At 44.5% G+C, this 22732-nt stretch overlaps 1 protein-coding gene across 1 annotated transcript in view; it reads right to left on the bottom strand.

Moving 5' to 3' along the window:
- Window positions 1–22732, bottom strand: part of LOC144482174 (NACHT, LRR and PYD domains-containing protein 3-like) — an 87726-nt gene that overhangs the window by 13960 nt on the left and 51034 nt on the right. Inside the window, 2 exon segments of the mRNA XM_078201382.1 lie at window positions 3414–3584; window positions 12432–12518. Of these exon segments, the coding sequence (XP_078057508.1) occupies window positions 3414–3584; window positions 12432–12518 (258 nt within the window).

Raw genomic sequence — 22732 nt, 5'->3', positions numbered from 1 at the left:
GGAGGATATCGTTGAACCCTTAAGAATGTAACCATGGCTTAAAAATATATCGGAGTTAAAATCCTTCACAGGAATGGTGAATTATTACGACAGATTCTTAGAAAACGTGTATAGACGTTCAGCACCACTTCAGCTTTCGATGAAGCAACAGTGCTGGAAATGGGAAGAAGCAGAAAAAGAGGCATTTTCAAAATTAAACAAAGCCTTACAGTGTCATCGACACATTTTTATCCAACCAAACCATTAGTATTTAGCTGTGATGCATCACAATCCGACGTGGGAGCAGTCTTATCCCACACGATGTCAGGTGTAACAGAGAGCCAAATCCCATTTTTGCCACGAACGTTATCAACTGAAAAATGTGTACGTAGATTGACAAAGAAGCATGGCGGTAATTCATGCAGTGAAGGAAATTCATCTATATATATTTGGTAGCCATTTCCACATAGCATCAGATCACAAATAATTGACGGGTTTATACCAAAAAGATAAACCAGTGCCAACAATTCCGTCTGTGAGGCTGCAGAGATGGGGCATATTGCTATCTGCGTACAGCTAGTCTTTCCAGCATAGGCCCGGGACGTAAATACCGAATAGGGACATGCTCGGCCACCTCCCTATGCCACAGGCTGTGCCGTCAACATCTGTACCACAAGCAATACTGTCAGTGCTGCGCCGAATAGAAACCTTACCGGTCTCAACTACTCATATAAATATTTGGACCAAAAGGGGCCCGGTGTTATCAAAAGTAAAGAGGATTGTGTCACAAGGATGACGTTCCGATAAGTCAGAGCAAATCAGACCATACCTGTAGCAGAGGATGGCGAAAACAAGTCAGGATTGGCGTGTTTTTGTTTTGGGCAGGCTCGTGTTATAGTGCCACCACAAGGGCGACAGCTATTATTACACGAATTGCATGACACAAGCACTGGACAAAGTAGGATGAAATCACTCGCTTGAAGTTATAATTTGTGGCCAGGCATCGATAAATCGAAAGAATAGCCAGCCAGTGCATGAGGTGTGAAGACCAGGAGTCATTGCCACCACTAACAAATATACATACATGGGAGTGGTTGGGACAGTCGTCGTCAAGACTGCATGCACAATTCACAGGACAGTTCATGGGGCTTATTTCATTGTGGTTGATGCTCATTCTGAAAAACTGGATCAGACTTCTTGCCGAAGTACATGGTCGCCACATAAAAAAGCATATGGATCATCTGAGGAAGAGAGTGGCAGGGATACGGGAACCCAGCAGGTGTGTCCTGTGGTGGACTTGCGTTTGCCAGTTGCTGATACAGCGATTAGTGTTTTTAATGTAGAGCCGAGGCAACCAACAGTTTCCAAAGCAGACGCGGCAGCCGCTACTGAGGATGGTAACTGGTCCCACAACACCAGGTTAAAGTCCAACAGGTTGTGGAGATGCTGGCGTTGGACTGGTACAGGCTGCTGGTGGGCACATCATGGCTACTGAGGAGGTTGTCCATCCCGGATTGATGCATTTGCATTGTGCGTCTCCACCCAGATTCTTTACTGACCAAAGGACCCAGTACCGAGTTGCGACAAATCTCCAGAGTCTGGAAGTCTCCAGATCAAGTCACTTTGTGATGAGTTTTCTCTGGGATGTTTCTGGTGTAATCTTGTGTCATGCAAGCCTATGTTTCATGATGCAACTTCTGGTCCATTCACAGGCGGTCTCAGGAGTTTGTGGTTTTGGTGGGAGGGTGGTGCGAGGGAAGGTGCGTGGCTCCTTTAAGGGGGCGATATTTTGAGTATTGGGCTTGATACTATGGAGAGGCCAGGCGGGAAGCTGAGCCAAATGGGAGCATGGTGGCACGTTCTGGGACGGGGAGAAACCTCCGTTGGAGCCAGGGAGTAGAAGAGAGTAATTATGTTAGACACTTAGCTTATATATTTATGCCTATTAATGTTAACAAATCATTCATTGTGAAGAACACAAATTCCCTTTACTTCAATATATACCTGATGACTTTATTATATAACTGATCTGTTCTGACAAGATGAGTGAAGCAGCTTATAGAATTTAATGTGAGGCATTTGTGGTCAGATCTGAATGGAAGTGAAATTGGTAGGAAGGTTAACCCCAACCAGACTCTGGCAATATCCAGCCATCTGCATGGACTGTCCGAGACAAGTCAGCCTCGCTGTGGAGGGTCTCAATCAGTCAGAGGTACACTGTCAGGATGAAGCGGTCGCGTGCAGGTGGCATCCCTGTTGAGACATGATGGACAGTCAGGCTGCAACCAGCCTAGCCTAGTGTGCGTCTTTAATGGGTGAGTAACAATGGAAAGTTATGCGTGTGTACAAGCGAGCGCACAACGTCAGGGAATGAACTAAATATGGTGGTAGCGTTCAGGTCTTGCCACCCTTGCGTCCATATAAGGCAGCTGAGAGACCTGGAGACAGACTGGGAAATTGCTGACAATAAGAAGGGCTGTGGGGCTGACAGTGAGTGTTCGAATGGATGGACACAGGAGGCCCTCTAGTGAGCACAAAACGTACAGCATGTGTGTCCATCACTGGTCACAAGGAACAGCCTGAAGGACGTGTTGGATTATACATCGTCTCTATTCAGTCTTCTTTCTCTCACAAACCAAGGTCTGTGCGACTGGATGACAGTTGTACCCCTCTGAGCAGGTGAAGAAGTCCTCAGAGGGTACACCCGTCACATTCTTCCCCCAAACTTTCGGCACAAAAATGTGTGGGATTGACATCCCATTGCCTTGGGATCAGAGAGAGAAATCACAGGAGTCAGCGAAAATGCAGTTTTTGGTATATGAGTTCCGATCCCTGGGATGTCATAGATTATTACAGCACAGGGAGAGGCCCTTTGGCCCCATCTCCCAAGAGACTCCCCCAATTGCCCTGACTGCTTGAATACAACCCCCCAGACTACACCCCAACTCGCTGACTCATACTCACACTGTACTGTCTACACCCCTCTGCCTAAATGCACCCTGAACTCTGCAAAACTGCAGTCATGGTTCCTTACGTTAAACTTTCCTGCCCGTGACTGAAGGGCTCTCGAACCCTCTGCGCTACACATTCCTACCTGACCCGATTCAGAAGATGGGGCGAGAAAGATAAGGCCGCATTTGAACGTCAATAGCTGGGTGTGGAGTGACAATCTGACTGATTGTCTCCGCACAGCTCTATCCCTGACACTGACAACAATGATGTGGAGATGCCGGCGTTGGACTGGGGTAAACACAGTAAGACGTCAAACAACACCAGGTTAAATTCCAACCTGTTGGACTTTAATCTGGTGTTGTAAGACTTCTTACAGATAATAATGGACTGTGTTTATTTATTATTCTAATAATAGGGTGTGCAATATACCATTAGGTATCTCATTATTGTTTTAAAAAAATGTCACGGAGTTTGACATTTACCTCAGTTTCTGTATTTTACAGTTTGGATTCCTCAGAGCCGCAGACAGTAGTTTCACTCCTGAATCTCCCAGTGCATTCTCACCCAGGTTCAGATCCCTCAGGGAGGGGCTTGTACTGAGAGCGGAGGAGAGATCCGCAGCACAAGAGTCTGTGAGAGCGTTTTTTTCCAGCCTGCAGAATCAGAGAAAGGAAAAAATCTGGAATTAGTGTAAACCTCAGCGTTCTTAAGAATAAGATTATTAACAATAATAAAATACAGCGTGAGGCATTCAAGAAACAGTTCAGTTCATACAGCAAGCAAGATACTATTGATGCTGTAAATCTGAAATATATATTTATGTGCTTATGGAAGAGAGCACACACAACATCAGGGAATACACCAAGAGTGGCTGTGTCCAGGCCGTGTTTTCCTTATGTCAATGGAAGATGATGTGGAGATGCCGGCATTGGACTGGGGTAAACACAGTAAGAAGTTTAACAACACCAGGTTAAAGTCCAACAGGTTTATTTGGTAGCAAAAGCCACACAAGCTTTCGGAGCTCTAAGCCCCTTCTTCAGGTGAGTGGGAATTCTGTTCACAAACAGAGCATATAAAGACACAGACTCAATTTACATGAATAATGGTTGGAATGCGAATACTTACAACTAATCAAGTCTTTAAGAAAGAAAACAATGTGAGTGGAGAGAGCATCAAGACAGGCTAAAAAGATGTGTATTGTCTCCAGACAAGACAGCCAGTGAAACTCTGCAGGTCTAGGCAACTGTGGGGGTTACAAATAGTGTGACATGAACCCAATATCCCGGTTGAGGCCATCCTCATGTGTGCGGAACTTGGCTATCAGTTTCTGCTCAGCGACTCTGCGCTGTCGTGTGTCGCGAAGGCCGCCTTGGAGAACGCTTACCCGAATATCAGAGGCCGAATGCCCGTGACCGCTGAAGTGCTCCCCAACAGGAAGAGAACAGTCTTGCCTGGTGATTGTCGAGCGGTGTTCATTCATCCGTTGTCGCAGCGTCTGCATAGTTTCCCCAATGTACCATGCCTCGGGACATCCTTTCTTGCAGCGTATCAGGTAGACAACGTTGGCCGAATTGCAAGAGTATGTACCGTGTACCTGGTGGATGGTGTTCTCACGTGAGATGATGGCATCTGTGTCGATGATCCGGCACGTCTTGCAGAGGTTGCTGTGGCAGGGTTGTGCAGTGTCATGGTCACTGTTCTCCTGAAGGCTGGATAGTTTGCTGCGGACAATGGTCTGTTTGAGGTTGTGCGGTTGTTTGAAGGCAAGAAGTGGGGGTGTGGGGATGGGTTGTTTGAAGGCAAGAAGTGGGGGTGTGGGGATGATCTCTACTGCCTCCCGAAGATACACAAGGCAAACACACCCGGCCGTCCCATCGTATCGGGCAATGGGACCCTGTGCGAGAACCTCTCCGGCTATGTCGAGGGCATCTTGAAACCCATTGTACAAAGAACCCCGAGCTTTTGTCGCAACGCGACGGACTTCCTACAGAAACTCGGCACACATGGAGCAGTTGAACCAGGAGCGCTCCTTGCCACAATGGATGTCTCGGCACTCTACACCAGCATCCCCCATGACGATGGCATTGCTGCAACGGCCTCAGTGCTCATCGCCAACAACTGCCAGTTTCCAGATGCAATTTTACATCTCATTCGCTTCATCCTGGACCACAATATCTTCACCTTCAACAACCAGTTCTTCATCCAGACACACGGAACAGCCATGGGGACCAAATTCGCACCTCAATGTGCCAATATCTTCATGCACAGGTTCGAACAAGACTTCTTCACCGCACAGGACCTTCAACCGATGCTATACACTAGATACATCGATGACATTTTCTTCCTTTGGACTCATGTTGAACAATCACTGAAACAACTCTATGATGACATCAACAAGTTCCATCCCACCATCAGACTCACCATGGACTACTCTCCGGAATCGGTTGCATTCTTGGACACACGCATCTCCATTAAGGACGGTCACCTCAGCACCTCACTGTACCGCAAGCCCACGGATAACCTCACGATGCTCCACTTCTCCAGCTTCCACCCTAAATACGTTAAAGAAGCCATCCCCTACGGACAAGCCCTCCGCATACACAGGATCTGCTCGGATGAGGAGGATCGCAACAGACACCTCCAGACGCTGAAAGATGCCCTCATAAGAACAGGATATGGCGCTCGACTCATTGATCAACAGTTCCAACGCGCCACAGCGAAAAACCGCACTGACCTCCTCAGAAGACAAACACGGGACACAGTGGACAGAGGACCCTTCGTTGTCCAGTACTTCCCCGGAGCGGAGAAGCTACGGCATCTCCTCCGGACCCTTCAACATGTCATTGATGAAGACGAACATCTCGCCAAGGCCATCCCCAGACCCCCACTTCTTGCCTTCAAACAACCGCACAACCTCAAACAGACCATTGTCCGCAGGAAACTACCCAGCCTTCAGGAGAACAGTGACCATGACACCACACAACCCTGTCACAGCAACCTCTGCAAGATGTGCCGGATCATCGACACAGATGCCATCATCTCACGTGAGAACACCATCCACCAGGTACACGGTACATACTCTTGCAATTCGGCCAACGTTGTCTACCTGGTACGCTGCAAGAAAGGATGTCCCGAGGCATGGTACATTGGGGAAACTATGCAGGCGCTGCGACAACGGATGAATGAACACCGCTCGACAATCACCAGGCAAGACTGTTCTCTTCCTGTTGGGGAGCACTTCAGCAGTCACGGGCATTCGGCCTCTGATATTCGGGTAAGCATTCTCCAAGGCGGCCTTCGCGACACACGACAGCGCAGAGTCGCTGAGCAGAAACTGATAGCCAAGTTCCGCACACACGAGGACGGCCTCAACCAGGATATTGGGTTCATGTCACACTATTTGTAACCCCCACAGTTGCCTAGACCTGCAGAGTTTCACTGGCTGTCTTGTCTGGAGACAATACACATCTTTTTAGCCTGTCTTGATGCTCTCTCCACTCACATTGTTTTCTTTCTTAAAGACTTGATTAGTTGTAAGTATTCGCATTCCAACCATTATTCATGTAAATTGAGTTTGTGTCTTTATATGCTCTGTTTGTAAACAGAATTCCCACTCACCTGAAGAAGGGGCTTAGAGCTCCGAAAGCTTGTGTGGCTTTTGCTACCAAATAAACCTGTTGGACTTTAACCTGGTGTTGTTAAACTTCTTACAATGGAAGATGAGTCAGTGATCCATAGTCATAGAGCAATGCAGCACGGAAACAGGCCCTTCGGCCAGACCAGTTCATACCGACCAGGTGCCCTCCCAGCTAGTCCCAATTGTCTGCATTTAGGCCACATCCCTCTAATCCTTTCCCATGCACGTACTTATCCAAGTGCTGTTTAAATGTTGCTATTGAACCTGCCTCAACAACTTGTTCGTGCAGCTCATTCCTTATACGCAGCACGCTCTGCGTGAAGAAGTTGCCCCTCAGTTCCCATTTAATTCTTTCCCCTCTCACCTTAAACCTATGCTCTTTAGTTTTCAATTCTCCTACCCTTGGAAAAAAAGGCTATGCGTTCATCCTATCTCTGCCCATCATGATTTTACACAACTCAATAAGGTCACCCCTCATTCTCTTACGTTTCAAGGAAAAATGCCCTAACCTTGCCAACCGCTACCTATAACGCAGGACCACTCGTCTTGTCAACGTCCTCGTAAATTTTCTTTCCACTCTTTCCACTTTATCAACGTCTTTCCTGTAATATTGCGACCACTGCAGTACAATGCAGTGCGGCCTCACTAACGACTTATAGAACTGTAACATAATGTCCCAACTCCTCTACTCACTGCCCTGACTGATGAAGGCCAGTATGCTAAACTCCTTCTTCACCATTGTTTACCTGTGACGCCGATTTCAATGAACTATGTCCTTGTACTCCCAGGTCCTTCTGTCCATCAACATTCCTCCCGTTCACGTATAACTCTTACCCTGGATTGATTTTCCAAAATGCAATACCTTACACTTTCTTGTCGTGAAATCCATTTGCCAATCCTCAGCCCGCTTCCCTCGCTGATTAACATCGCCCTGTAATTTTTGATTATGCTTATCGGTATTAACAATACTTTCTAATTGAGTGTCATCTGCAGACGTACAAACCATGCCCTGTATATTCACATCCAAATCATTTACATAAATTACGAATAATAACGGTCCCAACACCGAACCCAGGCACACCACTAGTCATAAGCCTTATGTCCGACAAACAACTTTTGACCATTACCTTGTGCTTCCTACCATCGTGCCAATATTGGACCCAATTTGCTAGCTTCCCCTCACTCCCATGGGACCTAACCTTACAGACTAGCCTGCCATGCGAGACCTTTTGAAAGGCCTTGCTAAAGTCCATATAAACAAAATCTGCTGCCCCACCCTCATCCATCCTCTTGGTTACCTCTTCGGAAAAGTCTACAAGATTTGTCAGAAATGACTTCCTATACACAAAGCCATGCTGACTATCCGGAATCAGACCTTGGCTATCCAAATGTTGATAGGTCTCAGAATTCCCTCCAGTAACTCACCCACCACTGATGTCAGGCTCACCGGCCTGTAATTCCCTGGCTTGTCTTTGCTATCCTTCTTAAACAACGGAACTACATTAACCATCCTGCAGTCTTCCAGAACTTCACGAGTGGAAAGAACAGAGGCAAATACCTCTGCAAGGTCTTCTGAATTCTTTCCCTAACCTGCCACAAAACCTGAGGATGCACTTAATCAGGCTCAGGGGATTTATCCACCTTAATGCGCTTTAAGACTGCAAATGCCTCCTCCTTAATAGTGCTGCAGCTGGGATACGTGGAAACTGGATGGGCAATCGTTGATCATGAGATGGGTTGTAGATCCCAGATAGACTAAGTAGCTGAACACATGGGCACAGCAGAGACACTGACGAATCCAAATTCTGGTGAATGTGTGCTCACCATTGTTCAGATGGAGTTTCAGGTTAGCAACTTTCTGAAGGACATGTTGGAATGTTGATCCCTCTCCAACATTCTTCCGTCTCTCTCACAAATCAACAGCTGTTCTAGACAGGAGACAGATGTCCACCTCGGAAGAGTTGGACGGAAGCACAGAGTGGAATCTCGTATTATTCCCCCATAACCTCTACTGCAGCAGATCATGCCTCGTACGATTAGCAGATGGTTCACAATCTGGCAATACAGGACAGCACAGAGAAACGCGAGCTGATGGAGGCAGTAATAGCTGAATTCACTCACACTCTCGAGGAGACAGGGCATTGCCACCTTCAGGAAGATGAAATGTGGCTGGAGTCTTGAACAACGCAGCAGATACTGGAGCTGCAGCGTAAGGTATTTTAACATCCCGTGGAGTTTACAAAGGCTGTGTGTATCCATACACAAAGGATGATGGAGTCAATCCAGGCCAGCAGTGTTACCAGTTTTCATGAATGAGCACAAATGCCATTCCCCATCGAGAGAGTGATGACCTCATGGAGAGTTACATCCAGCATATCATCCACAGGAAATACACATGAACCTGCATGTTCTCACCACCTCAATAAACTCTGCAGAGCAATGGCTGGGAGAGTCACTGTCTGTGTGGAGTTTGCACATTCTCCTCGTGTCTGCGTGGGTTTCCTCCGGGTGCTCCGGTTTCCTCCCACAGTCCAAAGATGTGCGGGTTAGATTGATTGGCCAGGTTAAAAATTGCCCCTTAGAGTCCTGAGATGCGTAGGTTCGAGGGATTAGTGGGTAAATATGTGGGGGTAGGGGTAGGGCCTGGGTGGGATTGTGGTCGGTGCAGACTCGATGGGCCGAATGGCCTCCTTCTGCACTGAAGGGTTTCTATGAATTTCTATGAGAGAGGTAAATTGTGCCTGATGTTACTGTCAGGTCCTCAGACCCATCAAATGAGCATTGAGGGTCCAGTTTGCCCTGAATGTATGGAGGAGCAGCTGCCTGCAGCATCTCGGACACTTTTCAGGATGCCTCTGGTGTGCTCCGCTCTGACCATGACACCAACACTTCACAAAGCTGCGATGACAGAGACAACTCCAGTTTCTGTACAGAAGGTCCGCAGTCTGCCGGACTCTTCCCTGACTCAGGCAACAAGGAGGACAACAGCCACGTCATTGGGGGATCCCTTCTCTGTTCTATGGGGTTCCTTATCTTGCAGCGTCTGGTAAACATCCATATCCTCATTATAGAAGAGTCATTACACTCAACGACATCCCCATCTTTCAAATCTTCTCCCCTTGTCCATTCAGGTTCTAGTGAGCACAGCACAGTACCAGAACATTCAAGACATTCGATGAGTATATTGAAGGGCTCCACTCGATTAATCCAGGCAGGAACACGTTAACTTCAGAAATCCTCTGGCCTGTTCAATTGTGTCTCAAGTTGCCCTGTAGTAGCTGCTGTACCTATCCGCTGTGACTCTGTTTAGGTTACACACAGACACAATTACCCATCTCTTCAGTGGGTAGCGCTTGTCTTTCTTAATGCTTTCATGAGATGATGGAGTCATTGGCAAAACCAAATCTTGTAGGCAATGATTACCCTCGAGAATCATAGTTTCCCTACAGTGCAGAAGGAGGCCACTGGGCTCACCGAATCTGCACTGACCACAATCCCATCCAGGCCCTACTCCCGTAAACCCACACATTTACACTGCTGATCACCTGTCACTAGTGTCAATTTAGCATTGCCAATCAATATAACCCACACTTTATTGGACTTCAGGAGTAAACCTTAGTACCCGGAGGAAACCCAGTCAGACATGGTGAGAATGTGTAAACTCCACAGAGACAATGATCCGATGCTGGAATTGAATCCGGGTCCCTGGCGTTTTGAGGCAGCAGTGCTAACCACTGTGCGACTGTGCCATCCCAAATGGTGGTGAGTCCTACTGGAGTTGAAAGCAAGCGGAGAGGTTTCCGTCACACTGCTGAGTGTGCCTTCTGGGCGGTGGACATGCATTTGGAACACAGGAGAAAAGTTATTTGTTCCTGAATTTCCAGAATCTTAGCTCCTCTTGGAACCATAGTTTTTACATTTCAGTGTTTGGTCAAGGGTTACAGTGAGATCCCTACCACCCAGGATGTTCATGCTGGGGGTGAGGGGAGGAGGAGGGGGCTGGATTTCAGAAATGGCAACGCCATTGAACGTTGAGGGGGTGGTGGTTAGATTCCCTCTTGCTGATAATTGGCTGATACTTGTGCAGGGAATCAGTTCTGAATTTTGCTCCGTCCTTGCTGATATGGACATGGACAACTTCAGTCTCTGAGGTATTGTGATTAGTACTGAGCATTGTGCATTCATCAGTGAACACCCTCACTTCTGACCTCATGATGGAAGGAAGGTCATTGATCAAAAGCTGGAGGTGGTTGAGGTGAGGACATTATCCTGAGGAACTCATGCAGTGATGTTCACAAAGCATTGGAAGAATGACACTGTTCTGATGAACAAGAGTACACAGATGTGACAGTAATTCGCGAGATTGGATTTGCCCTGCGTATTTCCGCATTGTGAGGTAGATACAGTGTTTTAGCTGTACTGGAACATCTTGGCTAGGTGAAGGCCTAGTTCTGGAGCGTGGGTCGTGAGCTCTTGCTCACAGGGTACAGTGCCTTCAATCATTTCTTCATATCGCAAAGTTAATTGGCTGAATTTTGGCATCTGTAATTTTCAGCGTCTCAGTAGGAGGCTGAGATTAACCATCCACTCTGTACTTCTGGCTGACGATGGCTGCTAATTGTTCAGTCTCGTCGTTTGCACTGATGTTCTGGGCTCCCTGATCAGTGGCAATGTTGATATTTGTAACATGTTAGAGGCACGTGTATCATTTCTGGCATGTCGAACAACATTCATGAAAAGATGCGGCAGGACTGCAGAAGTTTGATCTCAGCCATGGTTTTGGTATGATTGAGCTCGGTCTATGATATGTTGTTTCGGCTGTTTGGTATGCAAATGGCCATGTGCTGTAAACGTCTGCAGTTTCACACCTCATTTTCAGATATATCCAAGTCTAAGTTATTCAAATACGAAAAGAAACATAGTCGCACCAACACTGCACTTACAGTTCGGGAACACCACTGCATGCTACACCCATTGAAGAACGACGTCACCACTACTGTCTGTTTCCTGTAGCCTAGATTACTTCATAATCCATGCTACCTCTTTTATTTCAGCTTGGCTGGCAAACCTGTGCGTCTATTAATAATGGATAGCGTTTTAAATAACACAAATACTGAGAGTAACGGTTCTTTTAGTATCATCATTTGCATGAACAACACTGTCCATTGTTAATTGGAACATAATTCACACTATGCTGTTCTGTGAAAATTGTCATTGACAGGTGAGCCAAACATTTGTGCTCCTGGGTTGTAAGCTCTGGAATTCCCATCCGAATCCTCTCCACCTTGATCTCTCCCCTCTGTTTTAAGAAGATCCTTAAGCTCCATCCAACAGAAATTTGTGCTGTGACTCACAGAATTCAATGTAGTTTGTTCAATGCTTTTCCAATGTAGAGCAGTTTTCGATTTTCAAGCAAAATTAAAAGCTTACAGACGTAACCATCTATCATCTGAATGACTAATTCAACTAAATTCAACGTGTGACATGGTATATATTGGAATTGAATAAATATTTAAGTGTTCTCCACATCTCTTTATTCTGTTGCATAATTTCAATTGAATATTTCAAGTATTCACTCCTGAATCTTGCAGTGTATTATAACTCAGGTTCAGACCCATCAGTGACCGGCTTGTAATAAGAGGAGAGGTGAGAACATCTGAGGCTCCCTCCGGCCTGGAGATCAGACAGAAAATAATTACAGGAACAAAATTAATTCCGTGTTTTTTTTTACCTATAACACTCGGACTGAGAGTAAGGATAATATGCCGTGTTTATTAAAGACACTATTACTGATACTAAAAGTAATTTAGAGTGTCAGACAGCCAGTTATTCTAAGCACAATCTCTCACAGTCTGGTACTTACTGCAGTTTCTGTATTTTACAGTCTGGATTCCTCAGAGCGGCAGATAGTCGTTTCACTCCTGAATCTTCCAAATTATTGTTACTCAGACTAAATGGAGAGAGAGAGGAATGCATTAAAATCAGCTGAATTTTCACCAGCAAAAAATGAGCGTGATTAATATTTGAATCAGAAACTTTGCTCCAGTGGGGAACTGATTAAAGTTACAATATTATGCCTCGCTGGATTTTCCTTTCAATTAAATGGAAAAGAAAATAGTGAACAGTGAAAATTGATGAACAACTGGTGAAAACCACTTTCATCCCACTCAAAATGTATTTTTGGTTGAATTGTCGATGGGATATGGGTATCACTGGCGAGACCAGCATTTATTGCCCACTGCTATTTGCCCTTGACAAGGTGAGGGTATTTAGTTTTGGTCAATAAATGCTGGCCTAATCTGCGATGCCTTCATCCCGTGAACTAACCAATTTAAAAGAAAAATGTCCTTTATTCTGGTCTTAATTCCTGATTATCAGAACAACCCTCCTGAATCTCAATGACTGTTCCTGCCAAGTTTCCAGGAATTTAAATCATTTTTGCTTTTACTTAAATCCGGGATTTCATGCAAAAGTATAATTTTCTGAGAATTAAATGATAAAGTGGAGATTCCCTGTACTTTGTAACTCGTTACATTCTATTAATCTGTGCAACACCTCGGAGTGAGTTATGTTGAGAAAGTGTGCGAACTGCTGCTGTAAAATTCATCCCACTGGATTTTAGACAAGGAATGTTTATTCTCCCATAACAAAGTTGAAATATCCCTGTCCTCTTAGTTTCTATGGGAGGGGTGTTCACCACTTTATTCCCCATGAAACAGGATTTGCATTTTCGGCAGGTACGGCTGCTTTCTTTTTATTTCTGAAATTGCCGGGACTTCCCTCCTCCCGCAAGATCCACACATAGGGAAATGAATATTGGAAAATCTTGTTACATCTCACTGACAGTTTTAGTGGAGACATTCCACTGCGTGTGAGAATCAGTCCGTGGAACAGATTCCTGGTCATTCCTCCCGGTTGTCCAGTGTGTGCCTTTATCCTGGGTATAATTGGGTAATGGAGAAGTTTGTGTCTTTAAAACAGCAGCTATTTTCCTAATTCAGGAAATTCAGGTTTCCTCGGATCAGATCTGAGCTCTGCACCCCTACCATTTTCAATCGTGAATTTTAGTGGATGAGAAAACAACAGCAGGAGTTCTGCGTAAATATCTCCATACTCATGATGGAGTAGACAAACACATCAGTGTAAAAGCATTTCAAACGATCTTCAGCCATGATGTGCGAGTGGCTGACCCATACAGAGGTCCCCAGCATCACACATACCAGTCTTCAGTGAAGTCAGTTCACTCCAATGGATGTCAATAAATAGCTGAAGGCACTAAATAAGGCAAAGATAATGGGTATTGACAACGTTCCGTAATTGTATTGAGGATTTCTGCTCCAGAAGTTGCCATATCCCTGTACGAGTGCAGGTACAGCATTGGCAATTATCCGATCATGTGGAAAATTGTCCAGCTATGTCCTCTACAGAAAAATAATCACCACTCTGTCTATTCTCGATCATCAGCAAAGTAATGGAAGGCGTCATCGAGACAACTACTAAGTGGTAGGTAATTGGCAACAATCTGCTCGCTGACTCTGAGCTTGTGTTCCGTCAGGGCCAGTCAGCCCCCTACCTCATTTCAGCTTTGATGCAACTAAGGAGAGTAGTGCTGAACTCAGGAGGTGAAGCAAGAGTGACTGTCATTGACATCAAGGCAGCATTTTATCCCAGTGCGGCATCAATGAGCCCGTGAAAAAATGAGTCAGTGGTAATGAGGGGGGAAACTATCTGCCACTTAGTCTAATACCAGAACAAAGGAAGATAGTTGTATTTGTTGGAGGACAGTCATCTCATCTTTAGGACCTCGCTGTTGGAGTTCCTCAGAGGAGTACCCTTGGCACAACCATCTCCAACTGCTTCATCAATAACATTCCCTCTATCATGAAGTGAGAGGTTTTCAGGTGAGGCAATGGTGTAGTGGTATTATCACGGGACTGGCAATCCGGAGACGCAGGGTGAAGACCTATATTCGAATACCACCGTGGCAGATGGGGAAATTTGAATTCAATTAAAATATCTCGAATTAAAAGTCCAGTGATGACCATGAAACATTTGTCAATTGTCGTAAAAACCTCTCTGGCTTACTAGTGTCCTTCAGGGAAGGAAATCTGCCATCCTTACCTGGTCTGGGCTACATATGATGCCAGACCCACGGCAATGTGGTTGATTCTTATATGCCGTCTGAAATGTAGGACATGTAGGGATGGGCAATAAGTGCTGGCCCTGCCAGCGATGCCCATATCCTGCAAAAAATAATAAAAATTTTCGACAATCAGCACCATTCCCAACTCATCAGGATATGGAACAAGCATTGGACAATACTCAGGGACGGGCTGACAAATGAGAGGCAATCACTCAGTCACTCGGACTAACAATTGAGAGGCAATCTCTCAGAATGGACTGAGGGTTCGGAACCGGGTCAGAAACTGGAAGGTATATTATTAAGTTAGCATAAACCCAAACGTTATTTGTTTTGGGCATTAGTGCGAGCATGAGGTAGTTTCTTTAAAAAAAAACTTTATTTAACAACAGTTAAAATTTAGAATTAGCTTAACATTTATGAATTGACATACTTAAACACGACGCCTTATAATTCTTAGCAGCTAACTATCTCTATCGTTTCAATTTAAGCAATTTCCCCACAGACATATCTCCTTCTTCAGAATCAATTGGAGCAAGAACATATAGCTCATGTGGATAAAGATCCAGATAGACACTTGTTTTCTGACACACATACAGCAATCTCGAGAGAAAGGAATAAATACAAACAGCAGAAATTCAGAGAATGAGATCTATTTTCGAGCAGGTCCCAGTCTCTAATCTTCAGAGGGAGAAAGAGCTACTTCTTGCCACCGCTTCTAGGAAACAACTGAGCTTGTTTGCCCTCTGTGAGGTTAGACCCTCCCAGTCACGCGAATTTTCGGGTCGATCAATCTAATCAAGCCCTAATCTGCAAACGCCAGAGGAAAAGACTAAACTACAAAACAAAACTGCATTAGCCCAGCAAATAGGAACAATTATGCTTCTGCAGGTTCAACATGGGCTGCCGGTTACAAAGAAAGCGGCATCAATAATGGAACCAAGTGCTAAAAAAAACTCCTGCACTATAAAAGAGACACAGAAATACATTTCTCGATGTCATAGTGTTGTCACACGAAGAGAGAATCCAACGATCTCATTTGACATTGACATTTTCATTGTCCTGAATGCCCCACCATCATTATCATCATTATCGGTGTTATCATGACCAGAAACTGACCAGCCATTTCTATACTGTAGCTTCAGGAGCAGGTTAGATGCCAGGAATCCAACGGGGGTTAATTTTCCTCCCGATTTCCAAAGGACCAATAAAGATGCTTGCCAACATCTAGCACAATGCATCTCCCTTGACTGTTACTTTACACAAAACCTTCAACATTTACCCCTCCTGGCACAGATGTATAATGCAAGCAGTGTGTACCATCTACAAGGTGCCAAACAGAAACTCACCACGGACCATTCAACAACACCATCTAAAACCATGAAAGCATTGCATTGCTGGAGAGAGAGCCATGTCCCAGAGTGTTCAAGGACATAATCAACTTGTCTAGATATAAGGGGAACAAAGTGCAGTTGCTGTGCTTGATGAGATCTATAAACCGCCAACGAGTGGAAATAATGTTGTGGAACAAAGCTACAGGTAAGTTACAGAGAGATGCAAACAAATTTCATAAGTGCAATAGGGGATTTCAATTAACCAAATGTTATACAGAGGGAAACAACATTACTAATGTTTGCTGGAGAGTTTTGCACAGCAGCAGATATCAGAAGGACGTATTTTACACAGAGGGTGCTGGGGGCCTGGAATGCGCTGCCAGGCAAGGTGGTGGAGGCGGACACACTGGGAACGTTTAAGACTTATCTAGACAGCCATATGAACGGAGTGGGAATGGAGGGATACAAAATAATGGTCTAGTTTGGACCAGGGAGCGGCACGGGCTTGGAGGGCCGAAGGGCCTGTTCCTGTGCTGTATTGTTCTTTGTTCTGTTCTTTGTTCTTGTTTTCATTATCCCAAGAAGGAATGCCCTGATTGCAAAGGGCAATGGGAAATCTAGAGCTAGAATAATTCACCAGGGGGGAGCTGACTTCATTGGGACAAGAACTGAGCTGGACTGGAGCGACTGGAACGAATACTTAGAAGGGAAATCCGTAGATAAACAATGGGCTACTTTAAAAAGAAATGAGTTGGGCATAGTCAAAATATATTATTTCACAGGGGAAAGGTGGGACAAAGAAATCCAGAGTTCATTGGATGAAAATGAAGATAGAAATTAAGAAAACAAAGAAAGGGTTTATTTTTGACAGTTGTCAGGTGCGAACATACAATTGAGGTTGAATTCAGAGTGTTCAGAGCGGAAGTGAAAAATTATATTGAAGAAATGAAGAAGGATTTTGAGAAAAGACTGACAGCCAAGATAAAGGAGATTTCCCTGTTAAAAATAAGAAGTTGTATGATTGGGAATGTGTTCTGTGGGGTCTATGGTTCAAGGTAACACAAGCTAAAAATTAAGATGGCAAAATTAGATTTTGAGTTGATAGAACTACAGCTTAGATCTGCTGATCAGCATAGCGACACAGAACAAGTGTTTACTCAGCCATGTTTGGTAACAATGGAAGATGGGGCGGATTTCACATTGACATTTTAAAAGTTGAGCTCCTGCAATAAAGGTAATTACATGTAAATTCTAAAATGGTAATTTCAGATAAGGGAAGATCAAAAATGAAGACAGCATATCAGAGCCAAATTCGCCCTATGCAGGGAATCATTTTCAGATCGCAGCCCACACATCAGGAAGCTGTATCCACTCTCACAAAACTTCTGTCTGGAGAAAGTAAATTTTGAGAAAGTAGTTGTCCCTACTCCAATTCAGAGGGTATTGCAGATTACTGGTAACTATTGACAACAACCTATGGGAAGAACTTAGCTGAACAATGGACAATCTTTAAAAAATAGTTCAGGTATCGTCGAAGTATCTTCCCTTTAAAGGGAAAGGTCGGGCAAACAAATCCAGACTCCTTGCATCAAAAACCACCCATTGCTGGATTTTGTATGTAGTTTTAAAAGTTAAAATTTAACTAGGAATTCAGTAATATATAAGAATTGGAACCATGTAAATGTAAATATATTTTGGATAACCATTCATTTCTGTTATTTAACTGACTTTCTTGTTGTGCATTTTACTGTGTAATAAATATTTGCTTTGTTTAAAATAATCACAAAAGAGTCTGAGACATTCTTCACTGGTCTTCACATCTTTCCTCACATTAAACAAATTGTAAAAATGCACTTAAGAGTAAGAATTGAAACCTTCTGGGTTTTGCAAAGCCGAAGAAATTAATATTAGCTATGCTCTTAGCAGCGAATGTATTCTGTAAGCATATAAATAGGAGAGGCTGGTAAACAGACAGGAAATACTTTTTAGGGAGCTAAGAGGGAAGGTACAAATGGAGGCGGGGTGAGGTTTTAAATTAATACATAACATCACCCTTTAACAATGATCTACATGTTGCCCAGGGCATGGTGACAGAGAAGGAAATGTCGTCACTAGGATAGCTCAAAATTGATGAGGAGAAATTTTTTGACATACTGTCTGTAATTATAGTTGAGAAGGTACCAGGGCCAGATAAGATGCATCCAAGCATATTGAAGGATACTAGAGTGGCCAAAGCTGGGACACTGAAGAAAATGTTCCAGCCCTACTGAAAGTAAGGAGAGGGTTCAGAGGACTGTCGAATTGCAAACAGGATAATTCCAACATCGAGAGACCAGGCAGATTAAAATCAGGAGCAGAGAACTTTCGAGAAACAACTATTCAGGATAGAATTAGTAACATGGACAAATATGGGCTAATTCTGAAGAACCAACATGTATTTCTAAAGAGGGAATCATGTTTAACTGATATACTGGACCTTTTTGAAGAAGTAACAGCAGAGTTGATGAGGGTAATGCTGCTGACGTGGATTGCATAGGCTTTCAAAAGTCATTCCATACAATTCCACACAACAGAATTGTGAGGAAAGTTCTTGGAATAAAATAGCAAGGTGCAGAATAAAAACAGTTGAATAAGCAATGAGTAATGATCAATGGAATTTTTCAGGTCGGAAAAGGTTTTGTTGTGAAGCCCCAGGGTTTGCTAATCGACCCATTTTGCTGCTATGTAGTAATGATATAAATCTATGGAGTGCAGAGAGCAATTTCAAAGTTTATGGATTGCCAGAAAGTTGAAAGCATTGTTAACTGTAAGGGTGAAAGTGTAGACCTTCAAAACGGGCTTAGACAAGCTGGTGAAATGGGCAGATATTTGGCAGATGAATTTTAAAGCAGAGAGGATTGAGGTGATGCATTGTTTTAGGATGCACATGAACAAACAATACAGCGTAAGAGGAAGAATTCTGAAAAGGAGTGCAGAAGCAGGGGACCTGTAAGTCTACAGGCATAGATCAGTGGAGTTAGTAGGGAAGGTGTAAGCAAAAGTTACTGAAGCATGCCGTATCCTGGGCTTTACTGTTATGTTATAACCCCTGTTTAAGTGCTATATCTCTGTGGACATTAGAAATATAGCATAAGTTTAATTTTTTAAGCTCACTTCGTGTTTCTGTATGTGTGCACTAATAAAGGATTCCAACTTTAGTTCAGCATTTTGTTAAGCAAGGCTGCTATCTGCCCACTCCACCAGATAGCCTATGTCCGTTTTGAAGGTCAACACTTTCATCCTTACAGTTAACAATGCTTTCAATTTTCTGGCAATCCATAATTTATTTAAATTGCCCTCGACACTCCATAGATTAGTATATATCAGCAAAAGGAGTCCATTACCAAACACTGGGGAGCATCACAACAAAACGTTTTCCGATCTGAACAATTCCATTGATCATTATTCATTGCTTATTCAACTATTTTTATTCTGCACCTTGCTATTTTATTCCAAGAAATTTCCTCACAATTCTGTTGTGTGGAACTGTATCGAATGACTTTTGAAAGTCTATGTAATCCACGTCAGCAGCATTACCCTCATCATCCCTGCTGTTACTTCTTCAAAAACGTCCAGTACATCAGTTAAACACGGTTCCCCCTTTAGAAATACATGTTGGTTCTTCAGAATTAACCCATATTTGTCCCTGTTACTAATCCTATCCTGAATAGTTGTTTCTAGAAATTTCTCCGCCACTGATTTTAATTTGCCTGGTCTATAGATGTGTGTGAGTTTTGCTTTCACTTTAAACTGTGCCTGCATTGTAACTAAATATTTAAGACATAAGAAACAGTCATTGAGGTCAGAAAAACTAAGCATCTGCTTGTAACCACAGGCCCACACTGAAGGATAGAAGCTTTTGTGCTCAATCGGAAACAAGTAGCCCATGCAGAAAGACCACAGAGACTGCCGGTACATGCCTGACAATACAGCCATGTAGAAAGAAGTCCCAAGAGCTAACTAGCAGTAACAAAGCAGGGAAATAACAGAGGAGTGCCAGGAAAAATGAAGGCAAAGGGAGAGACAACCAAAATCTAATGAAGGTTCTGCTTAGTGAAGTTAAAGAGGAGGACAGAGAGAGGCACTCAGTAAAAGATAGAGCTGAGTGGTGCAAACCGGGTAAAGTTAGCGAACGAGAATTCAGAAATAGAAACAGAGAAACATAGAAAACTACAGCACAAAACAGGCCCTTCGGCCCCGCAAGTTGTGCCAAACATATCCCTACCTTTTAGGCCTACAGATAACCCTCCATCCTATTAAGTCCCATATACTCATCCAGAAGTCTCTTAAAATACCCTATTGAGTTTGCCTCCACCACCACTGACGGCAGCCAATTCCACTCGTCCACCACCCTGTGTGAAAAACTTCCCCCCTAACATTTCCCCTGTACCTACCCCGCCCCGCCCCCCCAGCACCTTAAACCTCTGTCCTCACGTAGCAGCCATTTCCACCCTGGGAAAAAGCCTCTGAGAGTCCACCCGATCTATGCCTCTCAACATCTTATACACCTCTATTAGGTCTCCTCTCATCCTACGTTTCTCCAAAAAAAAAGCCGAGCTCCCTCAGCCAATCCTCATAAGGCATGCCACTCAATCCAGGCAACATCCTTGCAAATCGCCTCTGCACCCTTTCAATCTTTTCCACATCCTTCCTGGAATGAGGCGACCAGAACTGAGCACAGTACTCCAAGTAGGGTCTGACGAAGGTCTTATATAGCTGCATCATTATCCCCGGACTCCTAAACTCAATCCCTCGATTGATAAAGGCCAGCACACCATACGCCTTCTTAACCACCTCCTCCACCTGCGGGGCCGATTTTAGAGTCCTATGGACCCGGACCCCAAGGTCCTTCTGATCCTCTACGGTACTAAGAGTATTTCCCTTTATATTGTACTCCTTCATCCCATTTGACCTGCCAAAATAGACCACTCCGCATTTATCTGGGTTGAAGTCCATCTGCCACTTCTGCGCCCAGCCTTGCATCCTATCTATGTCCCTCTGTAACTTCTGACATCCCTCCAGACTATCCGCAACCCCACCAACCTTCGTGTCGTTGGCAAACTTACCAACCCATACCTCCACTTCCTCATCCAGGTCATTTATGAAAATGACAAACAGCAAGGGTCCCAGAACAGATCGCTGGGGCACACCACTGGTGACCGACCTCCATTTAGAAAAAGGACCCATCTGTCCACACTCTCTGTCTCCTTTGGGCAAGCCAGTTCTGGATCCACAGGGCAGCTGCAACTTGGATCCCATGCCCTCTCACCTTTTCGCGAAGACTTGCATGGGGGACCTTATCGAACGACTTGCAAAAATCCATACAAACCACATCGACCGGTTTCCCTTCGTCAATGTGTTTAGTCACATTTTCGAAGAACTCCACCAGACTTGTAAGGCACGATCTGCCTTTGACAAAGCCATGCTGAGTATTCTTGAGCATACTAAACCTCTCTAAATGCTCATAAATCTTGTCCCTCAGGATCTTCTCCATCAGCTTACCAACCACTGAGGTTAGACTCACCGGTCGGTAATTTCCTGGGTTATCCCTATTCCCCTTCTTGAAAATAGGAACCACATCCGCAATCCTCCAATCCTCTGGCACCTTTCCCGTCTCCATCGACGACGCAAATATCATCGGCAGAGGCTCTGCAATCTCTTCCCTCGTCTCCCACAGTAACTTGGGGTACATCCCATCCGGACCTGGCGACTTATCTATCTTGATGCCATTCAAAGATTCCAGTACAACTTCTTTGTTAAAGTCCACATACTCAATCTTTTCAGTCCACCGCAAGCCCACAGTACATCCACCCATGTCCTTCTCCTCTGTGAAAACCGAGGCAAAATACTCATTAAGCACCTCTGCCATTTCTACTGGTTCCGTACTGATTTTCCCGCCTTCACCTTTTATAGGCCCTATTCCTTCACTTCTCATCCTTTTACTCTTCACATATTTATAGAACGCCTTAGGGTTTTCCTTCATTCTCTTGCCAAGGCCTTCTCGTGACACCGTCTGGCTCTCCTAATTTCCTTCTTTAGTCCCTTCCTACAAGCCGTATACTCATCTAGATCCTGATCTTCGCCAATCACTCTGAATCTTTTGTACGCTTTCCATCTGAAGTACATAGAACATAGAACATAGAAAGCCACAGCACAAACAGGCCCTTCGGCCCACAAGTTGCGCCGATCACATCCCCACCTCTAGGCCTATCTATAGCCCTCAATCCCATTAAATCCCATGTACTCATCCAGAAGTCTCTTAAAAGACTCCAACGAGTTTGCCTCCACCACCACCGACGTCAGCCGATTCCACTCACCCACCACCCTCTGAGTGAAAAACTTACCCCTGACATCTCCTCTGTACCTACCCCCCAGCACCTTAAACCTGTGTCCTCTCGTAGCAACCATTTCAGCCCTTTGTTAAAGTCCACATACTCAATCTTTTCAGTCCACCGCAAGCCCACAGTACATCCACCCATGTCCTTCTCCTCTGTGATCATAAGGTTGTTGACAACTTCATACAGCCTGTGAAGCAATGGTGTTCTGTGGCATTGATGGGTCTGTGGAAGCTTAATGGACGAGGCAAACCACAACAGAGAAATAGTGAAAGGACAGTTATGGATCCTGGAGGTAATTTCTTGGTGAAGGCAC

This window comes from Mustelus asterias (assembly GCF_964213995.1).
Source record: "Mustelus asterias chromosome 26 unlocalized genomic scaffold, sMusAst1.hap1.1 SUPER_26_unloc_9, whole genome shotgun sequence".
In the NCBI taxonomy this organism is placed as follows: Eukaryota; Metazoa; Chordata; class Chondrichthyes; order Carcharhiniformes; family Triakidae; genus Mustelus; species Mustelus asterias.
The sequence above is the reverse complement of the archived record's forward strand: the minus strand, read 5'-3'. Positions and strand labels throughout refer to the sequence as shown.